The 20893-nt window shown below is 47.8% G+C and overlaps 1 protein-coding gene across 4 annotated transcripts in view; it reads right to left on the reverse strand.

The window, feature by feature from the left end:
* ITIH5 (inter-alpha-trypsin inhibitor heavy chain 5) overlaps positions 1 to 20893 on the reverse strand; it is an 85565-nt gene that overhangs the window by 16675 nt on the left and 47997 nt on the right. For 3 of the 4 annotated variants that reach the window (XR_008200482.1, XM_052650955.1, XM_052650954.1), the window contains exon 8: positions 4276 to 4444. Coding sequence is in view for 2 of the 4 variants with exons in the window: in XM_052650955.1 (XP_052506915.1) it covers positions 4276 to 4444 (169 nt within the window). In the remaining 2 variants the exon portion in view is untranslated. The remainder of the gene's footprint in view (positions 1 to 4275; positions 4445 to 20893) is intronic. The other variant, XR_008200483.1, reaches the window with a different exon arrangement.

Raw genomic sequence — 20893 nt, forward strand, 5'->3', positions numbered from 1 at the left:
GCACTCTCTCCAGGTCACACAGGCAGGCTAGAAACTCCGCAGATGCATAGGAATGGTGCAGAGTTATATAACCTCGTCCTGAAGGTGTCTGATGGGCGTCCCAGGTGGCTCAGGGGGTAAAGAATCCGCCTGCACACTCTTTACAATAGCCGGGACATGGAAGCAACCCAGATGTCCATCAGCAGACAAATGGATAAGAAAGCTGTGGTACATATACACCACGGAATATTACTCAGCCATTAAAAAGAATGCATTTGAATCAGTTGTAACGAGGTGGATGAAACTGGAGCCTATTATACAGAGTGAAGTAAGAAAGAAAAACAGCAATACAGTATATTAACGCATATATATGGAATTTAGAAAGATGGTAACGATGACCCTACACATGAAACAGCAAAAGAGACACAGATGTAAAGAACAGACTTTTGGACTCTGTGGGAGAGGGCGAGGGTGGGATGATTTGAGAGAGTGGCACTGAAGCATGCGTATTATAATATGTGAAACAGATCACCACTCCAGGTTCGAGGCATGAGACGGGGTGCTCAGGGCCGGTGCACTGAGATGACCCTGAGGGGTGGGACGGGGAGGGAGGTGGGAGGGGGGTTCAGGATGGGGAACTCATGTACACCCATGGCTGATTCATGTCGGTGTATGGCAAAACCACTACAATACTGTAGAGTAATTAGCCTCCAATTAAAAAAAAAAAGAATGCAGGAGACGTGGGTTCGATCCCTGAGTCAGGAAGATCCCCTGAAGGAGGAAATGGCAGCCCACTCCAGTATTCTTGCCTGGAGAATTCCATGGACAGAGGAGCCTGGTGGGCTACAGTCCACGGGGTCACAGAGTGCACACGAGGGCCTCTGATAGGGGCCTCAGCTTAGGTGTCTCCATTCCCTTAGCATGACCGATCTGCACCTCTTTCGGAGAATTGCTTTGAAAGGGCAGGAGGGTGTTGGGTGCAGGGACTTGGAGAAAGAACGCACCCCAGAGGGAAGCAGGGAGCACCGAGCTTGGAGGTGGGAATGTGGAGACCTTCGCGGGGATGCCCCGTGTGGCCTGGGGCTGGAGGACGAGGATTAGAGAGCTCACTTATTTTTTTAATGATTATTGCTGGTATTGCCTTTCTGGCTTCCTGCCTCTTCAGGGTCTCCCCTGTTCATAAGGACCCCACCAAGCAAAGGCTGTCCAGCTTACAGCTCCCGCCACCCCTGCCATTTCTAATTCAGACACGCTTGTCACTAGCAGCTCTGATTAAAGTCAGGGGACACTGTCTGCCCTGGATGCTGGACAGGTATTTTGCTTGGGGTAGGGTGAGATGGGTGGCGGGTGGAAGTTAAATCTACCAGGCAACACGAGGCTTCTAGATTCTAAGAGTTTCATTCAACCCTGCTGCAGCTGCTCTACCACTGCCCAGAGAAGCCGAGAGTTCTGACAGCTGACGTGAACACCCATTTCCTTTTTCTGACCCCAGTGGTTATTTTTTTAAGGGTCCTTCTTGACAGACCAAATATTTCACTCATTTTAAGTACACAGTTAATGATTTTTAGTAAATGTATAAAGCTGTGTACCCATTACCACCATCCTGCCACCTGACTGGTGTGCTTTTTCATCTCCCTGCAAAATCTACCATATTTGATTGAACCAGAACATTTCCCCCGTTGCTTCACGTCCTGCAGAATTTCTGGCTGAAAATATAGCTGTCTGTGGCTGTGCAAACACTTCACTAATTCGTTCTAAGATGCACACATGGTCCACACGGAAGGGGAACTTACAGCTGAGACAGCTCGCAGCACTTCCTGGGCTCACCCGCTTGCCTCTCTGAAAGCCTCACCTAGCTTCATTGCCTCTGAAGGTGTGGACATGGACCAGAAGGCAGGTGTTTAGTTCCTCTTTGATCCAGAACTTAAGCGATGATGCCAAATCTCTCATTGCACTTTAAAGCCAGGGACAGCCCCAGGCAAAGGATGTGCTTAGCTTTTCTCACGCCAGGCACAGCAGGGCTTGGCATCAAATCTCTGTTAAGTTGAGGCATCTCCTGCACACTTAACAACGGGGGTGGGCAGCGGGGGCTGGGACTTCCCTGGTGGTCCAGAGGCTAAGTCTCCAGGCTCCCAAGGCAGGAGGCCCGCTTTAATCTCTGGTCAGCGATTTAGGCCCCACATGCCAACACTAAGAGCTGGCATACCACAACTAAACAACGCCTCGTGATGTGAGTGAGTCCTGGTGCAGCCAAATAAAAACAAAAAATGGAAAGACAACGGGAGAGTTCCCGCGGAGAGTTGAGAGAGTCCCAACCACTCCACTGAGAGCTCCCCCAGGGATATTAAAGGACCACAGTGCACCAGCAAGAGGGTCTATTCGGGTAAAAATGGCCATGTCTGTGGTGCTTAGTTGCTCAGTCATGTCCAACTCTTTGCAAAACCTGCCAGTCTGTCCACGGGGATTCTCAGGCAAGAATGCTGGAGTGGGTTGCCATGCCCTCCTCGGGTCGGGGGGGGAGGGGTTTTCCCAACCCAGGGACCGAACCCAGGTCTCCCACATTGCAGGCGGATCCTTTACCAGCTGAGCTACCAGGGAAGCCCCCACATGGCCATCTCTGACAGCTAGAGAAGACTTCCTGTGTGCGGCCACTGTTCTAAGTACTTTAAATATCTTAACTCATCCTAAAAAAGTCCATTATATCCTCATTCTACAGATGAAGAGAAGGAGGTAGAGGTTAAATGCCTCATAGCTGGTGGGGCTGGATTCAAATCCAGGCAGTCTGGCTTCAGAATCCATGCTCATCTCCTGACGAGGAGAGATTAACTTTCTGTTCCTCTGCAGAGCTTGGGTCAATGAACTGCTGAGACCAAAAAAAATAAAAATAAAAAAGGAAACCAGTGTGGTTTCTAAGGTTTAGATTCCAAAAGGGCATAACACACATTATCTGTTTTCTAAAGCTTTATCCTGCTCCCCCCTACACACACATAGCATTCCAATAGTAAGAAGCATCTGAATAAACTCATTTTAATGCATATTCTTTAAGTAGATACTGTACGTCAGGAGCGATGCCAAGTTGTTGCTCAGTCACTAAGTTGTGTCCAACTCTTTGCAATCCCATGGACTGCAGCACACCAGGCTTCCCTGTCCTTCACCATCTCCTGAAGTTTGCTCAAACTCATGTCCTTTGAGTCAGTGATGCCATCCACCATATGATCCTATCATTCCCTTCTCCTCCCACCTTCAATCTTTCCCAGCATCAGGGTCTTTTCCATTGATTTGGCTCCAGGAACTACAGGCTAAACAAAGATGAAGGGAAGTCTCTTTCCTCAGAGACTTCCCAACCTCCTTCCGAGGATCATCACTAAAATATTAACTCTAAACTTTCATTTCTCGCTTCAACCAGTAAAACAATTCCTAGATCACACTGTTGTGGAAACTGTTAGGAAATCCCATTGTATCCATAAATCAAAATTCCATTCACACAAGATCAAGTTCCGAAGTTCATTTGGGACACCAGAGCTTTGCCTTGGACGGAAAATAACCAACATATGAGTGATGAGAAACTCAGATGGAAGAGGATGGACAGAACCGGGTGTTTTACGTCTCCAGATCGCAAAAGCAGAATCACCTGAATCCCCCAGGAGACAGTGTCTCTATGGGCCTTTAGGAAGGATGGTGAAGGTCCAGTAAACATGCCAATACTGAGCTTCCACCAGGCGCCCACTGTCCTCAGGACGAGTCGACAGCGGGAGTAAGATCTGGGTCCAGGGTTGATGGCATTGACAGCCAGCACAGCTGTTAACACACTGTCCTGAGTCTCAGATCATCTCAGAGCTCTTTCTGGCCTTTTCCCTCATCCGCGTCCTTACCTAGGCACCACCCCCAGGCGAGGGTGCCAAGGCTCCATCACCTTTCCACCTAGAGCATCTCCCAGGCCACCTGTAGTCCAGGAGGACCGACAGCTCAGGGGGGCGGCTCCATCTGCTGCCTTAAGGTTCTCACACTCAAACACACAAAACACTGAATCAGCCACTTGGCTTTCACTCCTGGCCCCGAAAACCGATTTACAAAAAGAGCTGCATTGTTTGGGATCTGTGAGATAAACCAGGAAAGGCTCCAAAACCTATCAGGTATTTCCCCTGTAACTTATTTGACCATCTTAGTTCAGTGCCCAGAAAAGGAGAAGCAAGCTCCTGGGGAAAGCTCTCCTGTTATCTCCTTTCCTGTGATCAGCGTCAACTTTCAAATTCCTGTATCGCGTCTCAGCAAACAGGCAAAGCAGGACATACTTACCTCCGCTTGGCGACATGTGGTGGATGTAGACTTTGCCATCTCTGATGCTGTTGGGAGTAACTGACACCAAATGGTCCTTCCACACTTTGATCCGGTTGGAAAACCCAACGATATTGAAATGGTCCTGGGGTCGCAGGTCATGCAAAATTGTGAAAAGGGCATCCTTGGTCTAGGCAAACACAAAAGCAAGGCCAGTCATGTCCCACTGCATGAGTCTACACATCCCCTGGCTTGGAAACTGCATGCTGGGGACAATCCCAGGGTTATAATAGAGTGCCTGCTCTGTAAAGGGACTTGGGTAAATGTCAAGGAACTTTATCACCTAGCCAGGAAAAAAAATACGGCTCAGTGGGAAAGAATTTGCCTGCAATGCAGGAGACTTGAGTTTGATCCCTGGATTAGGAAGATCCCCTGGAAGAAGAAACGGCAACCCACTCCAGTATTCTTGCCTCGAGAATCCCATGGACAGAGGAGCCTGGCGGGCTACGATTCATTGGATCACAAATGAGTTGGACAAGACTGGGCAGCTAAACAACAACATGTTACAACTTCATATAAGACACGAATGTTTTTCATATACGAAATGTCCTGTCTGTTCTGATCCACATACATCAAGCCTCAAGTCTCTGGAACTTCACGACTGCTGTTCTCGAGACCTGGAGTGTCCTTCCCAGCTGCCTTATGCCCCTGTTTCATCTGACAAGACCTTAGTCATTCTTCAAAACCCAGCCAATGTGCTATATTCTGTATTTGAAACATTTTCGAGCTCCTCTAAAGAGAGCGGACCTTCTCTCCTCTAGGCTAGCACTGCCCTCAACGTACTTATAGAGTAACGTGCATCACTCGTCACGACTACAGTCTGCTCTCTGTCTCTTTCCCTTCCTCCAGGGAAGGCAGGTTCCATCTTTTCTTTTTTTTTTTTTGGCTGTACTGGGTCTTCGTTGTGGCGCTTGGGCTTTCTCTAGTTGAGGAGCAAGGACCTGGTTGCCCTGAAGCACGTGGGATCCCAGTTCCCTGAACAGGGATTGAACATGTGCCCCCTGCATTGGCAGGTGGACTCTTATTCACTGAACCACCAGGGACGTTCCTCTGTCTATTTTGTTATCTCCCAGAGCAGAGAACTCCTGACATGCACTAGAGAGAAGTTCAGCGGACGAAAGAACACGAGGACGATTCGTGAATTACAGAGGAAGGGTACGAATCAGAACTACCACTGGGTTTTAAGAGAGAATGAAGCAGCGTGGGCTGGAGTGATGTGAGAAGGCGTTTCAGAGAACAGAGGGGATCTGAGGATGAGGCCCGAAGGACCTGGGTAACTTGAAATATAAGGGAGGACATCCTGGAAAGAAGCCAAGAAGGTCATATGTTACCACACGTAACACAGATTGCTAGTGGGAATTTGCTGTATCCAACACAGGGAACCCAAAGCCGGTCCCCTGCGACAATTGAGACGGGTGGGATGGGGTGGGAGGCGGGCTCAAGAGGGAGGGGACGTGCTTCCGGCTGATCCATGTGGATGCACAGCAGAAACCATCACAACATTGCAATCACCCTCCGATTAAAACCAAAATAAAATTTAGATAAATATTTTAAAAATATTACCATTACTTTGCCAACAAAGGTCCGTCTAGTCAAGGCTATGGTTTTTCCAGTGGTCATGTATGGCTGTGAGAGTTGGACTGTGAAGAAGGCTGAGCGCCGAAGAATTGATGCTTTTGAACTGTGGTGTTGGAGAAGACTCTTGAGAGTCCCTTGGACTGCAAGGAGATCCAACCAGTCCATCCTAAGGGAAATCAGTCCTGGGTGTTCTTTGGAAGGACTGATGCTGAAGCTGAAACTCCAGTACTTTGGCCACCTCATGCGAAGAGTTGACTCACTGGAAAAGACCCTGATGCTGGGAGGGACTTGGGGCAGGAAGAGAAGGGGATGACAGAGGATGAGACGGCTGGATGGCATCACTGACTCGATGGACGTGAGTCTGAGTGAACTCCGGGAGTTGGTGATGGACAGGGAGGCCGGGCGTGCTGCGATTCATGGGGTCGCAGAGAGTCGGACACGACTGAGCAACTGAACGGAACTGAGCACTGCACACCTTAAACTTACAGCACTGTGTATCAACTGTACCTCAGTACAACTTGGGGGAAATCAAGGGACAAAAAAAACCAGCCCCCTTCTCTGAGATGCTCTTTCACGCGACACACACACATCTTTCCTGGCACTCATGACATGGCAGTGTCGTTATTTCTCCCAGCCCTTCCCCTTGCCAGGACCTCTGCGTCTGCCGTTCCCTGTGATGACGCTCTGTCCCACAGTCGGCGTGCCCGCTGCCCCCTCCTCGTCCTTCGGTTCTGGGTTCACTCGCTCCTCTGTCCTTTCAAGCTGGCACCCTGGCCCCTGCCTTCCCAGCGCTGATAGAGAGAATGTGATGACATATTTGTGCATTTACTGGACGGCCCAACTCAGCCCCGCGTCTCCGAGTGTAGGAGCTTTTTCTGTTCCGTCACTCTTGGGTCATACCCAGCTGGGCCTGCCTGCATGGCAGATTCTTGAAACAGGCTTGCAGAAAAAAGTGAGTGCTGGGAAGACTGTCCATCTGTGACACCAGACTCCTCCAAACAGCTGTCCCCTTGTTTCCTCCCTGCCCTCCCAACACAACAGTTGGCACATTGTGGGCTGTCAGTAAATAGCTGCTGAATGAGCAATTGAGAGAAAAAGAGGGAGAGAGAGAGAGGGAGAATTCTACTGACTGAATACGAAGGGAGGAGAGACACAGCCCCCACCCTTGAGAAGCTAAGACAGAACATTGAGAAGGGTGATGTGCACGAAACACGGCTGAATGATGGACAGCATTAAAGCAAGAATGAACAGATCAGATCGCGTCAATGAACAGAGGTGGGTGGAGGGCCCTGAGCGCGCTGCTGACGGAACTCCGGGAAGCTGGCCCCACCTTGACCCCTCACCCTTCCACCCGCTCAGAGCCAGCACGACCACAGCTTGAGCAAAGACAGGCTCAGCATCGCTCCCCATCCGACAGGCTGGACCTCTGGGAAGCCTGAAGGTCCACAGCTGGGCGGTGACAGACAGGACCGGCAAGCCGAGGCAGTCCCGGGGACAACACAGCCGGGGGCCCGCTGCTAAGGCGGCCACTTGGACATGTTCCCGCTGCTGGGGCTCAGAGCTGGCAGGGCCCCCCCAGGGTTCAGGCTGGGGCCTGGGGAATCTCCTCAGAAGGCTGTTGTTTGTTTAGCGGCTGTCATCCCTAGGGATCCTTAAATAGTGAGCTCAAGCCCTCGAGAGGGGCTGGCCTGGCTTCTTGGCTGCTATTTTCCCACCTCGTAAAGGATTCTCTGTTTTAGGAGCAGTCCTTCAAGTCTCTCCACCCTCCTCCCCTGAGCTCAGCAATGAAGGGCTTCTGATGACCGTGTAAGGCCACAGCTCTGACTTGTCCTCAGGAGCACTGGGGCAGGCAGGCAGGCCCACGGGCTCCCGGGAGTTCCACTTCCAGTTGCCTCGGGACCTTTGCACTGGTCTCCAGGTCCTTATTCCAAGGGGCGGGGGCGGACACTGCCTGGAGCCACCGCCGCCCATTAACCCTTCCTGAGCTCTGACCCGCGCGGTCTGGGGAGCTCTGCGTTCTGCAGAAGGCTGAACAGGCAGGAGGAAGGTGTTTGCCCAGATAGAAGAGAGAATGTGAGGTGGCTTCAGCTGGTGTTTCTGCACCCTGCGTTTATATGCTACAGACAGAAACCTAGGCAGGCTTTTCCCAAGAGCACACCCTAGAGACCAAGGTAAGCACATTCTAGAAAGATCAGAGGAAGCCCAGAAAGATAAGAATGGATGGTGCAAGCTGGTTCAAAGGCCTGAGCTACCCTGGAGGCACTGACTGGTCATATCCACTCCTTGGTGACCCCAAAGGGCACTCGGCAAACACCAGCCTCTACATGTCACCAGAAGGGCTCCTTGCGATGTTCCAAGTTGTCTGAACTGAAGGAAGGTACGAAAGGTACACAAACACAATGGAGAGAAGAAAAGGAAATACTTCTCATTATTCAGATAGTAAAGAAGCACCCTGGCCTGCAGGAAGCATTCAGACAAGATTCCCTTTAATCCGAGCCTTGTAGAAACAAAGAGAATAGGGATGACTGGCTCCTTGAAACAGTTCCGTAGTGAGGAATCCTTCTGCTTGTAGGTACCTCCCTTGGGTTAAAAGGAGGGGGGAAAAGTATTTCCTCTGAAAACAATGTCTTAGAAGTTAATTCCAGCTCTGCCTCTGGTTTATTATTAAGTAAGCCTTTTCATCTCTGTCCACTTAAGTTCTTTCAGGAGCAAGGAGAACGTAAATAAACAAGGAGCTCTCGGTTTCAGATTCTCTGTTCATCCAACTTGGCTGGTGATGGTCCCTCTTGGTCTAGCAGGTCTTCAGGGAAGGCAACTGTGCACCCTTTCCTGGCGGTGTCTGGCCCCGGGAGGTGCAGCCCCTTTTACACGCTTACTGTCCCCTTGTTAGGGCTGCTCCCGGGGCGGGGAGTTTCTGAGAACTGCTCTGTCTGGCGGGCTTAGAGCCCCTGTGTTAAGCCAGCCTACAGACAAGATGGACCTTCCTTTCCCTTCCCTACAAAACTGAGCCCGAGCAGCTGCAGGCTCTTGGCTCAGCCCTCGAGGGGGTGAGTGTTCCAACTACACACGCTTTGAACCACTCACTCTGAGACGTTCCGCAAGGAGAGAAGACCCTTAGGGTGACCCATCAGTGGAACCCATGGAAAACCCAGCTGCCCACCCACTCCATCGGGGTCCCCGCTGCCTCTCCTCAAATCTTTCTGTGTCCCCGCTGAACCACCCGCACCAGCAACCAAGTCTGACACAAAAGGTTTTTGTACCCCAGTCCCTGGGTGGTTACGAGCCCATGACATCATAGAGGAAGTCCAAGGTCAAGGGTCTTAGACACCAGACATGCCAAACTTTCAGCAGAACGGCCCTGCTGTGCTCCGAAGCAGTCCTCCCGCTCACCCCATTCTAAAATGTTTGCTGAGCAGCTGACATTTTCCCTTTCCACACTTTGCTTCTGGATGAACCCAAGAGTAAATCCTCTGTGAGTCCTCTCTCATCAAAAGCAAAAGAAAGCTAAGAACTGCTAAAAGTCCAGCTCGAGCCAAGACAGAATTGTGCCCAATAGAGAAGTACCCTAGAACGCCCTCAGTTCTGAGAGGTAATACCGGGAAGTGGAATACACCCATCGGCAACTGGACACAAGCGGGCCTTCTCCCTTCTCAGGCGGGTGGAGATAAGGGGCCCGGGCGGGGACCACAAAGAGGTGTTACTGGCCTCCCGTGCGGTGCAGTCCCTCTTGCGGCCAGCAGGGGGAGCGCTCTACCCCCAGGACTGGCAATGGAGTCCCGCTACTGGAAGGACAGACAAAAAGAGTCTGTGATCCCATCAAAGTTTGCAACGTCAGGCCCTCCTTGCAACCTCAAACTACCCATCTAAGCAGTCACTGAGAAGGATGGAGATATCCAGCACCTCGGCCTCTCTCTGCGCCCTCCACAGACATTCACCCACGTCACCCTGCAGGCACCGTTGCGGCTAAAACCAGAGCAGCCATTCTGAGCGGGCCCTGGGCGCCGATGATGCTTCAGTGGGAGTATTCCAAAACCGTGGCATTTCAAGGGCACAAACATGGATTCCATAAAAGGCAACACAACTGTACTTGGACACGCTACAGGTTTGAAGTTTTTTGAAATCATATCCAGACTGACCCACCAAGTAATTTTTTTTTAAATTCCGTCTTTACCAGCAAGGCAATAAATTGAGTGAGAAAGACCATTTCTCCATAAGGTATTCATGTCTATATCATTGTTTTCCAGAAAAATCTAGCAACAGATTGGTTTCAAAGAACCTCAAACATTAAAAAATATCACCCTACTGATGACAAAGTAAGCACAGTTCAAGAGGTTATACAGACTCATAAAGGAAAACATTGATTGCACAAAGCCTGGTGCCCACTGTCGCCTGTGTCATGAATGACTCCCAAAGTGAACCACATTATATAATTTATTTAAAAATAAAAAATGAAACCTGTAATACAAGAAACATAAAACATCAAAAGGTGTCTATGTTCAATACAAGGAGCTGGTTGCAAAAAACAAAAACTATTTTTCTATTGGCCAGAGGGTTCTTTTTAGAGAAACAGCAGAAATTCAGAAGCTTTCTTTACATCATTGGAAAATTGGGGCTAGAAGTCATCAGATCTTCCAATATTTTAAAACAGTTTGCATGCACCCTTATAGAAGAAAGTGAAGAAGAACTTAAGAGCCTCTTGATGAAAGTGAAAGAGGAGGGTGAAAAAGCTGACTTAAAACTCAGCATTCAAAACATTAAGGTTATGGCATCCCGTCGCATCACTTTGCGGCAATTAGATGGGGAAACAATGGAAACAGTAACAGATTTGGGGGGGTGGGGCTCCAAAATCACTGTAGATTGTGACTGCAGCCATGAAATTAAAAGACACTTGCTTCGTGAAAAAAAAAGCTATGACCAACCTAGACAGCATATTAAAAAGCAGAGACATTACTTTGCCGACAAAGGTCCACCTAGTCAAAGCTATGGTTTTTCCAGTAGTCATGTATGGACGTCAGAGTTGGACTATAAAGAAAGCTGAGCGCCAAAGAATTAATGCTTTTGAACTGTGGTGTTGGAGAAGACTCTTGAGAGTCCCTTGGATGGCAAGATCAAACCAGCTCATCATAAAGGAAATCAGTCCTGAATATTCATTGGAAGGACTGATGCTGAAGCTGAAACTTCAATACTTTGGCCACCTGATGCGATGAACTGATTCCTTAGAAAAGACCCTGATGCTGGGAAAGACTGAAGACGGGAGGAGAAGGGGAGGACAGAGGATGAGATGATTGGATTGTTGGATGTCCACTGACTCTATGGACATGAGTTTGAGCAGGCTTCGGGAGTTGGTGATGGACAGGGAGGCCTGGCGTGCTGCAGTCCATGGGGTTGCAAAGAGTCGGACACGACTGAGTGAACTGAACTGAACTGAACTGTGCGTGTGTGTGTGCTAAGTTGCTTCAATCATGTCCAGCTCTTTGCGATCCCATGGACTGTAACCTACCAGGCTCCTCTGTCCATGGGATTCTTCAGGCAAGGATACTGGAGTGGGTTGCCATGCCCTTCTCTGGGGGATCTTCCCGACCCAGGGATCGAACCTGTGTTTCTTACATCTTCTGCATTTGCAGGAGTGTTCTTTACCACTACTGCCACCTGGTAAGCCCTAAAACAGTTTGCTGCTGCTGCTGCTGCTAAGTCACTTCAGTCATGTCCGACTGTGCGACCCCAGAGACGGCAGCCCACCAGGCTCCCCCGTCCCTGGGATTCTCCAGGAAAGAACACTGGAGTGGGTTGCCATTTCCTTCTCCAGTGCATGAAAGTGAAAAGTGAAAGTGAAGTCACTCAGTTGTGTCCGACTCCTAGCGACCCCATGGACTGCAGCCTCCCAGGCTCCTCCATCCATGGGATTTTCCAGGCAACAGTACTGGAGTGGGGTGCCACTGCCTTCTCCCCTTAAACAGTTTAGTAAATACTAAACAGTAACTTGAAATTTCACCTAGAAGGAAATAGAAAGTAATAGTATTTCTTAGGTCTCTACACTGTTCAAACTGTCACAAAGAGCATTATTTTTGAAATTAAACAAAATCATAGGGCTCCTGTATTTTAAAATACATTATTATAAGCTATTATAATTTTATTTATTGTTTGAATTCTAACTTCAAATGCTCCTTCAATGCAGTACTGTGCTAGATTATAACTCTAGTTCTGATCACCCAATCTGTGCAAAACTAATATTAACTGGGTGCTGCTTCATAGCGAGAGAAAAGCACTGCTCTAGTACAAATTCAGATCTAAATGCCAGCATTGGGACTTTCCTGGCAGTGCAGTGGTTAAGACTGCACTTCCACTGCCAGGGACTCAGGTTCTATCCCTGGTCGGGGAACTAGGATCCCACATGCTGTGTGGAGAGTCCAAAATAAATAAATAAAATACTGTAGATTTCAGTGGCACACACACAAAAATGCAAGTAATACTTTAGGACTGGTTCCAAAAGAGAATAATTTCTAACTAAATTTTGGCTAAATAAAAAAAGTCTGAATATATTTAGACATTAGAGCATCTTTTGCAATATAAACATAAGTATATTTTATGAGTCTTTGTGTTTGGATTAATATTATTCTAACTAGAGAAGCAAAGTCTCTCTCGTATGAAGGCTCTGGTTATTGTTACAATCTATCACCAAATGTTTTGACTTTGCTCTGACAAATGTACCAAGTATTTATCTAATAATGTCATGATACATGTTTGTAAAAAGTTCTTTGCCAACAATGTTTCTTTGATTCTTTATCATGTATTAAGGACATCTATTTCTCTTTCTTGCACACACAGCTCTTCAGCATGGGAGGATCATACAGGAAAATAGAGGGGCTTCCTTGGCGGTCTAGAGGTTAGGGGTCCACCTCTAACCTCCTTATTATAAAAATATTAAAAATATATTCTCCTGCTTTCACTGCAGGAGACATAGGTTCGTTCCCTACTAAGATCCCACATGCTGAGGGGTGGCCAAAACAAGAATGTTCTCGGTCTCCCTTCTTGCCCCATCCACTGAATTAATTTCTGAAAGACTCAATCACTCTCCCCTCCCCTAGGAAGCCCTGGTTGCCCCTGCTCCACCCTGAAAAATCTGACCAGCACCCCTGTTTCTCTGTGACCGGATCCTACATTCACTTCTATCACAGGGAGCACCTTGCTTACAGTTTTTTCCATGACTTGTTCTTTTCCTCTGGACCGCTTGGGAAGAAAGGTTCTGTCTTGCTTATCTTTGTATCCCCACACCTTGTACCTCTCCCACAATGCATAATCAACGTGACGTTTAATTTTGGATAATTGGAAGTCCAGGGTCAAAGCCAAGATGGCAGCCTGGACGAACGTGGGGTCCTAAGCAAGAGAGCGAGATGGCTGTGACGTCAAGCCCGGGCAGCTCTTAGGAACTGCACCCCCTTTGCAGCTTCCAGCAGCCACCAAACAGCTGCAGTCCAACAATAACACTCGCAGGCCCTCTGATAACCGCTTCCACATTTCTCATCTCAGTCAATCCTCTTTGACCAACAGAGGTTATCTCATTTTGACTTGTAGCCTAAACTTCTAGCCCTTTACAGAGAAAGTTGGCTGATGGCAATGCCCACTGGAGAAACTTAAGGGCAAGGTCAGGACACCAGGAAGGGCAAGTAAGGCTCTTGGTTATGGGATGCCCATGCTTCCAGACGCCTTCTGCCAGGCCTGCACTCTGAACAGACAATGCAAGAGAACTCAAAGCTCTGTGTTGTTCATTTTCCCTTCCCACGATCACCACACAGTGCCTTCATTTAGAGATCCGCAAAACTCACTTTTATTTTTACCTGCGCTGGGTTCACTGCTGTGCATGGGCTTTCTCTAGCTGCAGCCAGAGGGGGCTGCTCTCTGGTTGAGGTGCACGGGCTGCTCGCTGCTGTGGCTTCTCCTGTTGCAGAGCACAGGCTCTAAAGCTTGGCTCAACAGTTGTGGCTCATGGGCTCAGTTGCTCCACAACATGTGGGTTCCTCCCCGATCAGGGATCGAACCCGTGTCCCCTGCATTGGCAGGCAGATTCTTTACCACTGAGCCACCAGGGAAATTCCCCTCAAAAGTTTTTAAACATGACCTCATTTGGCTCAATCTTCACTGTTTCAACATTTTTTTAAAATGTGCTCAGTTGTGTCCGACTCTTTGTGACCCATGGACTATAGCCCGCCAGGCTCCTCTATCCATGGGGATTCTCCAAGCCAGAATACTGGAGTGGATAGCTGTTCCCCTCTCCAGGAGATCCTCCCAACCCAGGGATCAAACCCAGGTCTCCTGCATTGCTGGCGGATTCTTTACCAGCTGAGCCACAAGGGAAGCCCAAGAATACTGGAGTGGGTAGCCTATCCCTTCTCCAAGGGATCTTCCCAACCCAGGAATCGAACCAGGGTCTCCTACATTGCAGGTGGATTCTTTACCAGCTACCAGGGAAGCCCTTTTTAAAAATGGGTACCTCCAAAGTATTTAAAATTTTCTTTATGATTTTGTCGAAGAGCAAAAAAATTTTTTGAAACAAAAAGTCCAAGTTTTCATGAGTGGCCCAGGGTAAAAATATTTTGCCCTTTGTCCATTATTTCTTTTCTCAATTTTCTGAGTTTGAGCCAAAAGACACCAGATTCCCCTGCTGCCTTCTGTCCATGGCCCCAAGGCCCAGACTTTTGTTTTGCAATGTATTTCTAAGATGCATGCTTGCTAGAGGTACTGTTTGGACAAGGGCAGCTCAGGGGATGAGAATAAATAGTATTTATCAACTGAAACAGTATTTCTAGCCAGCACCAATTAGCCGTCACTATAGGCCAGGAGTCCACCAGCCATGGCCTGGGGGCCAAATCCAGGCTGCTCCCTGCTTTTAATAAGTGTTGTTTTATGGGAACAGGACACACCCATGTCTTTGCACGTTGCAGCAGCCGCCTTTGTGCTACAACAGCAGGGTTGAGTCATCACGACAGAGACCTTCCAGGCTGCAAAGCTTAACATATTCACTGACCTGTCATTTTTTAGAAAATGTTTGCTGACCCCTGTCCTGGAAAACTGCAAAGAGGGAAGCTGGACACTGTGTTATGAACTGAAGCTATGCTTTCAGAGGCAGGAGGATCCAAACCTTATATCGTCCATTTTTTCATCTGCAAGACAGCCACACAGTGCCTGCTCCTGAGGCTCTACAAGTTTCTTAGACGAGATCTCCTTTGGCACGTGTGCTTGCCTCCCTCCTTTTCTGCAGCCCTGCCTGCATTTGTGCAGGGAGTTCTCTCCCCCAACCATGTCACCGGCGGTGCACAGCATTCAAGAGATCTCCTCACTTGGCTTAAGAACAGGTACGATAGCGACTTCCCTGGTGGTCCAGTGGCTACGACTCTGTGCTCCCCATGCAGAGGGCTCGAGTTTGATCCCTGGTCAGGGAACTAGAACCCACATGCCGCAACTAAGAGTTCACACGCTGCAACTAAAGATCCCATGCGCCACAGCTAAGATTCAGCACAGCCAAATCAACAAATAAAAGGAACAGGTACAATAAAGAAAATAAACAATAAGGACAGGGAACTACACTGGATATTTCATAATACCCTTAAAGGCAAAAGAATCTGAGGAAAGATATACATGTGTATACGTGCATTTGTGCACGCACGTGTGCTCAGTAGCTCAGTCGTGTCCAGCTCTTTGCAACCCCATGGGTTGTAGTTCACCAGGCTCCTCTGTCCATGGGATTCTCCAGACAAGAATCCTGGAGTGGGTTGCCATTCCCTTCTCCAGTGTACGTGTGGAGGTGTGTGTATAACTGAATTACTTTGCTGTACATCTGAAACTAACACAACATTGCAAATGAACTATAATTTATAAAAAGAAGAAGAGGACAGGTAAAGCTTAAAAGCTTGAGAGCTGGTCTGAGGTTATATCTGATAATGCAGTGAAGAGCTTCAGAGTGGGGTGGACTGAGCTCGACTCCAAACTTTTCTACTTGAAACTTGATGTATTTCAGTGCACTATTATCACCTTTCTGCCCCTCACCATCTCATCTATGAAGCAGGGATAACCATGACTATTCCACTGGCTGGCAGCTGAAATGAACAGATGTTTGCAAAACCTTAGAGTGCTGGGTATGTGCTGGTCACTCAGGGGCTAAAGCTACCATGCCTTTAAAAGTTACATTTCATAATTTATGGGCTCGTGGATTTTTCAGCAAAAATCATTACCAGGTACAGTGCTAGGAGCTGGAAATGTGTACTTTAATGATCAAAACCAAGGTGGTTCCCAAATTCATGGAGCTCATGGACTACGTGCCTGTAAGGTTACACATTCAGTTCAGTTCAGTTCAGTCGCTCAGTCGCAAATAGCACTTGGAAGCCCAATTTTGCACAGAGAAGTAGAAAGTGAGGTTTTGGAGGGTGAAGTAAGCCCACGAATGAAGTGCAAATGAAATTCAGATGCTGATTCTCTAATCCACTAGCTCACATTTGTCCTCATTTTAGTTTGAGAATTACAGATAAGAAACACTGTACTTGAACTGGGAGTTTGGGGTTGGTAGATGCAAGCTATTACATTTAGAATGGATAAACAACAAGGTCCTACTGTATAGCACAGGGAACTATAGTCAATATCCTGTGATAAACCATGATGAAAAGAATATAAGAAAGGTCTGCATGTGTATAACCGAGTTGCTTTGCTGTAGAGCAGAGACTGGCACAACATTGTAAATCACCTATGCTTCAGTATAAAAGGAATCCCTATGCTTGTTCTTTAGCCTCTGAAACTGTTGACTAAATTAAGCAGAAAAAGGATGCCAAGCTTCCAAAGCCACACTGGAGTTGAGGATTGGCACAGAATGGCACCGGTTACGGGAACAAACCCGGGAACAGGGCCGCAGAAAGTTGCATCACTGAAGACATCTGGAAACTGATATATTAGCCACTGCTTGGCCACCAAGGCAGGTCCCTTAGCCAACGGCAAAAGCGAGGGCAAAAGTGATAGAAATTATACTGAATGTCCCAAGTGCTCAGTCGTGTCCGACTCTTTGAAACCCTGCGGACTGTAGCCCGCCAGGCTCCTCTGTCCGTGGGATTTCCCAGGCAAGAATACTGGAGTGGGTTGCCATTTCCTACCCCAGGGGATCTTCCCAATCCAATGATTGAACCTGTATCTTTTGTGTCTCCTGCACTACAGGTGGATTCTTTACCTGCTGAGCCATCGGGGAAATTATAGAGATTAGGGGAAAGAAAGAAAAGAATGTCTAGACCCTGTCAATGGAAACTGTATTTAATAGACATCTATTAGCTGGGGGAAATTTCAATAACCTCAGATATGCAGATGACACCCCCCTCAATGGCAGAAAACAAAGAGGAAATAAAGTGCCTCTTGATAAAAGTGAAAGAGGAGAGTGAAAAAGTTGGCTTAAAACTCAACATTCAAAAAACTAAGATCATGGCATCCAGTCCATCACTTCATGGCAAATAGATGGGGAAACAATGGAAACAGTGACAGACTTTATTTTATTGGGCTGATGGTGACTGAAGCCATGAAATTAAAAGACGCTTGTTCCTTGGAAGAAAACCTATGACAAACCTGGGCAGCGTATTAAACAGCAGAGACATCACTTAAAGGTCCATCTAGCCAAAGCTATGGTTTTCCAGTAGTCATGTATGGATGTGAGAGTTGGACCATAAAGAAGGCTAAGCACCAAAGAACTGATGCTTTCAAATTGTGGTGTTGGAGAAGACTCTTGAGAGTCCCTTGGACGGCAAGGAGATCAAACCAGTCAATCCTAAAGGAAATCAACCCTGAATATTCATTGGAAAGACTGATGCTGAAGGTGAAATTTCAATACTTTGGCCACCTGATGCAAAGAACTGAGTCGTTGGAAAAGACCCTGATGCTGGGAAAGATTGAAGGCGGGAAGAGAAGGGGACAACAGAGGATGAGATGGTTGGATGGCATTACCGAGTCAATGGATATGAGTTTGAGCAAGCTCTGGGAGCTGGTGATGGACAGGGAGGCCTGGCGTGCCATGGGGTCACAAAGAGTCAGAAGTGACTGAGAGGCTGAACAGCAAGAAGCCTTCACACTCCAAAGGACACATATGTTTGCCCCCTGCTCCCCATGTTTTTGTTTCTCTTCAGATCCCCTGTCTCACTAAGTTTTACAAACTCAAGCTGGGAGGCAGAAACCCTGCCTGACTCAGCAGAAGAGCAAGTAGAGAGAACATGGAGCTGAGCCCGGCATCGATGGCTGTAGCGTAGGCTGAAGCTGCCCCTAGGCTGGTGAAGTCCTGGCTTCCAGGCTCACATTCCTACCAGGATCAGGACAGAACCGGAAGATGCCAAAAGCCCACAGCTTTGGTTGCTCCCGGGTACTGACAGACCCTTGGGTAAAAGCACATTTTCAGGGGACTTCCCAGATAGTCCAGTGGTAAAGAATCTGCCTTCCAATGTAGGGGATGCTGGTTCAACCCCTGCTCGGGGAACTAAGATCCCACATGCCATGGGGCAAGTAAGGCCCTGTGTCACAACTAAGATCTGATGCAACCAAACACATTTTTTTTAATTTAAAAAAAACACATTTTCAACTCAAATGATCCTTACAATTCCTTACAGATCAATTGTTCAAGTACTTACTCAGTAGCAACTATGTGCTGAGATTCTGATAACTACAGTGAAACATCTCAGGCCCATCGAAGATGAAGGGAGCCAAGAACATTTGGATAAGAATGCAAGAAAGACGCTTCATGGTCTTCACAGCATTCAAGGGACCCATTCCAAATGTCTGGTGTTGCCAAGCCCGAAGACACATCACCAAAGCCTTTTGCTTGGGGCAAATTTTCCTCTTCACCAGGGAACGTGATACCGTGTACAGACTCCACTGAGAGCCAGCTAAGCTGCTCACTCAGGGCTGTGGCCTTAGAGAAGCTGACAGCTGCTTAAAGACTCAGTGGTTTTCAAAACCACTTAAGGTAGCCACAGGCTTTAGAAATTTCCTGGAGGCTTCTGACGTGTTTGGCTGGTCTAAGGTGGTTCTCCTTGGAAAGAGGCCATGCTGTGGTTTAAAAGCCAGCAAGACTGCAGGCCAGAAGCTCAGCGCCTAGCAAGGAATGGAGTTTCCTACCCAGGAATGAAGCCCCACTGCAGTGTTCTTGCCTGGAAAATGCCATGGACAGAGGAGCCTGGTAGGCTACAGTCCACGGGGTGGCAAAGAGTCAGACACAACTTAGTGACTAAACAACACCGAATCCAAGAACGAAGGGAGAGGGGAGGATAACAAATAGGGTGACATCTATCCTTCCTCTGCTCTTGGCAAGGAAATCCCTCCTCCTGAGATGCAGCTTTTGCCATGGAGTCTTGTAACGTCAAGGCACTGACCTTGAAGCCACCTGCACGCCTATCACTGCACACGAGGAGGCTGCCTCATCACTGTGTTACTCGCCCTGAGACCCCATAGTATCTTGGTTTGATTCATGGCCTTCAGGGTCAGACCTGGCTTGAAAGCCTGGCCCTGCCATGTACTAGCTGTTATCTGCTCCTGCAAAGCGCCAGTCTCTCCATCAGTAAAATGGGGATGACAACTAAATTATTATAAAGATTAAATATCCCTTAATTCAACAATCCATGTAATACCCTTAGCAAAACGCCTCAGCATACTGAAGATGCTCTAGGGACCTCCCTGGTGGTTCAGTGGAGGAGCATCTGCCTGCCAGTGCAGGGGACACAGCTGTGGTCCCTGCTCCAGGAAGACAGCCCATGCTGTAGAGCAACGGAGCCCATGGGCCACAGCTGCTGAGCCTGTGCTCTCCAACAAGAGAAGCCGCTGCCATGAGAAGCCCGCACACCACAGCAAAAAGCAGCCTCCATCACCGCAACTAGAGAAAGCCTGAGCGCAGCAACGAAGACCCAGCACAGGCAAGAAAAACAGGAGACGAAGGAGTCGGCAGGCTGATACAAGAACGCAATGCTGAAGAACAACGAGAATCTGGCTTATGGGGTATCCTCCTCTAATACCAGTTAGAAATTATACTTACCTATCCTTCAAAAAAAAAAAAAAGGCTAAAGCAAATCCTTGGATCAGATTTTGGAATGTAGTTTTCACTATTTTGGGGTAGGGCAAAATCAGACATCATGGAAAAAAGATCAGTATGTTATACTGGGAATTCCTTGGTGGTCCAGTGGTTAAGACTCTGGGCTTCCAATTCAGGAGGCCCAGGTTCAATCTGCGGCTGGAGAACTAAGGTCTGAACAACCATGCAGCACATTGAAACAAAGAACATATATATACATACATGACACGTTAAAAAACGTGTGAACTAAACATTTACATATAAATGGCCAAAGTAACTACAAAGTGATGACTGAGAGAAAATATTTGCAATGGTTTATGAGCTAAGATCAAGTTCAATTCTATGCGGAGGGGCACTTAAAGGGGAAAACAGGGGACACGGGGTCTCTAGGAGGTATGAGATGCTATTTTACTCATTAGACCACATATTTATTGTTAATTGATAAAAACGGATAATGAATTAAGAAAGAAAATCTAAGAGGCCTAATTTTTTGTTGAATGTTGAGATATTTGTTGGTATGGCAACCTGCAGTTCTTTCTGTTTTCCATTCTGTAAGTTGGAAATAGAAATGCAAATTTATGACATTTCCGATACCAGAGTAAGACAAGGAATAGCCTTTTCCTGTGGTTTTTGAAAAAAAAAGTAGATGGCTACATTTGGGTGATAACTTAATTTTTCAGCATAGATTACATGTCCCCGTAATGCCCTCCATCCCTAGAATGCTAAGGTTCTCCCTAAGTACTGTGAGAACGAGTCCTGAATTCTGCTGTGCTCTAGTTAGTCACTCAGTCGTGTCCAACTCTGTGACCCCATGGACTGTAGCCGGCCAGGCTCCTCTGTCCATGGGGAATCTCCAGGTAAGAACACTGGAGTGGGTGGTCATGCCCTCCTCCAGGGGATCTTCCCAACCCAGGGATTGAACCCAGG

This window comes from Budorcas taxicolor, chromosome 13, assembly GCF_023091745.1.
Source record: "Budorcas taxicolor isolate Tak-1 chromosome 13, Takin1.1, whole genome shotgun sequence".
In the NCBI taxonomy this organism is placed as follows: Eukaryota; Metazoa; Chordata; class Mammalia; order Artiodactyla; family Bovidae; genus Budorcas; species Budorcas taxicolor.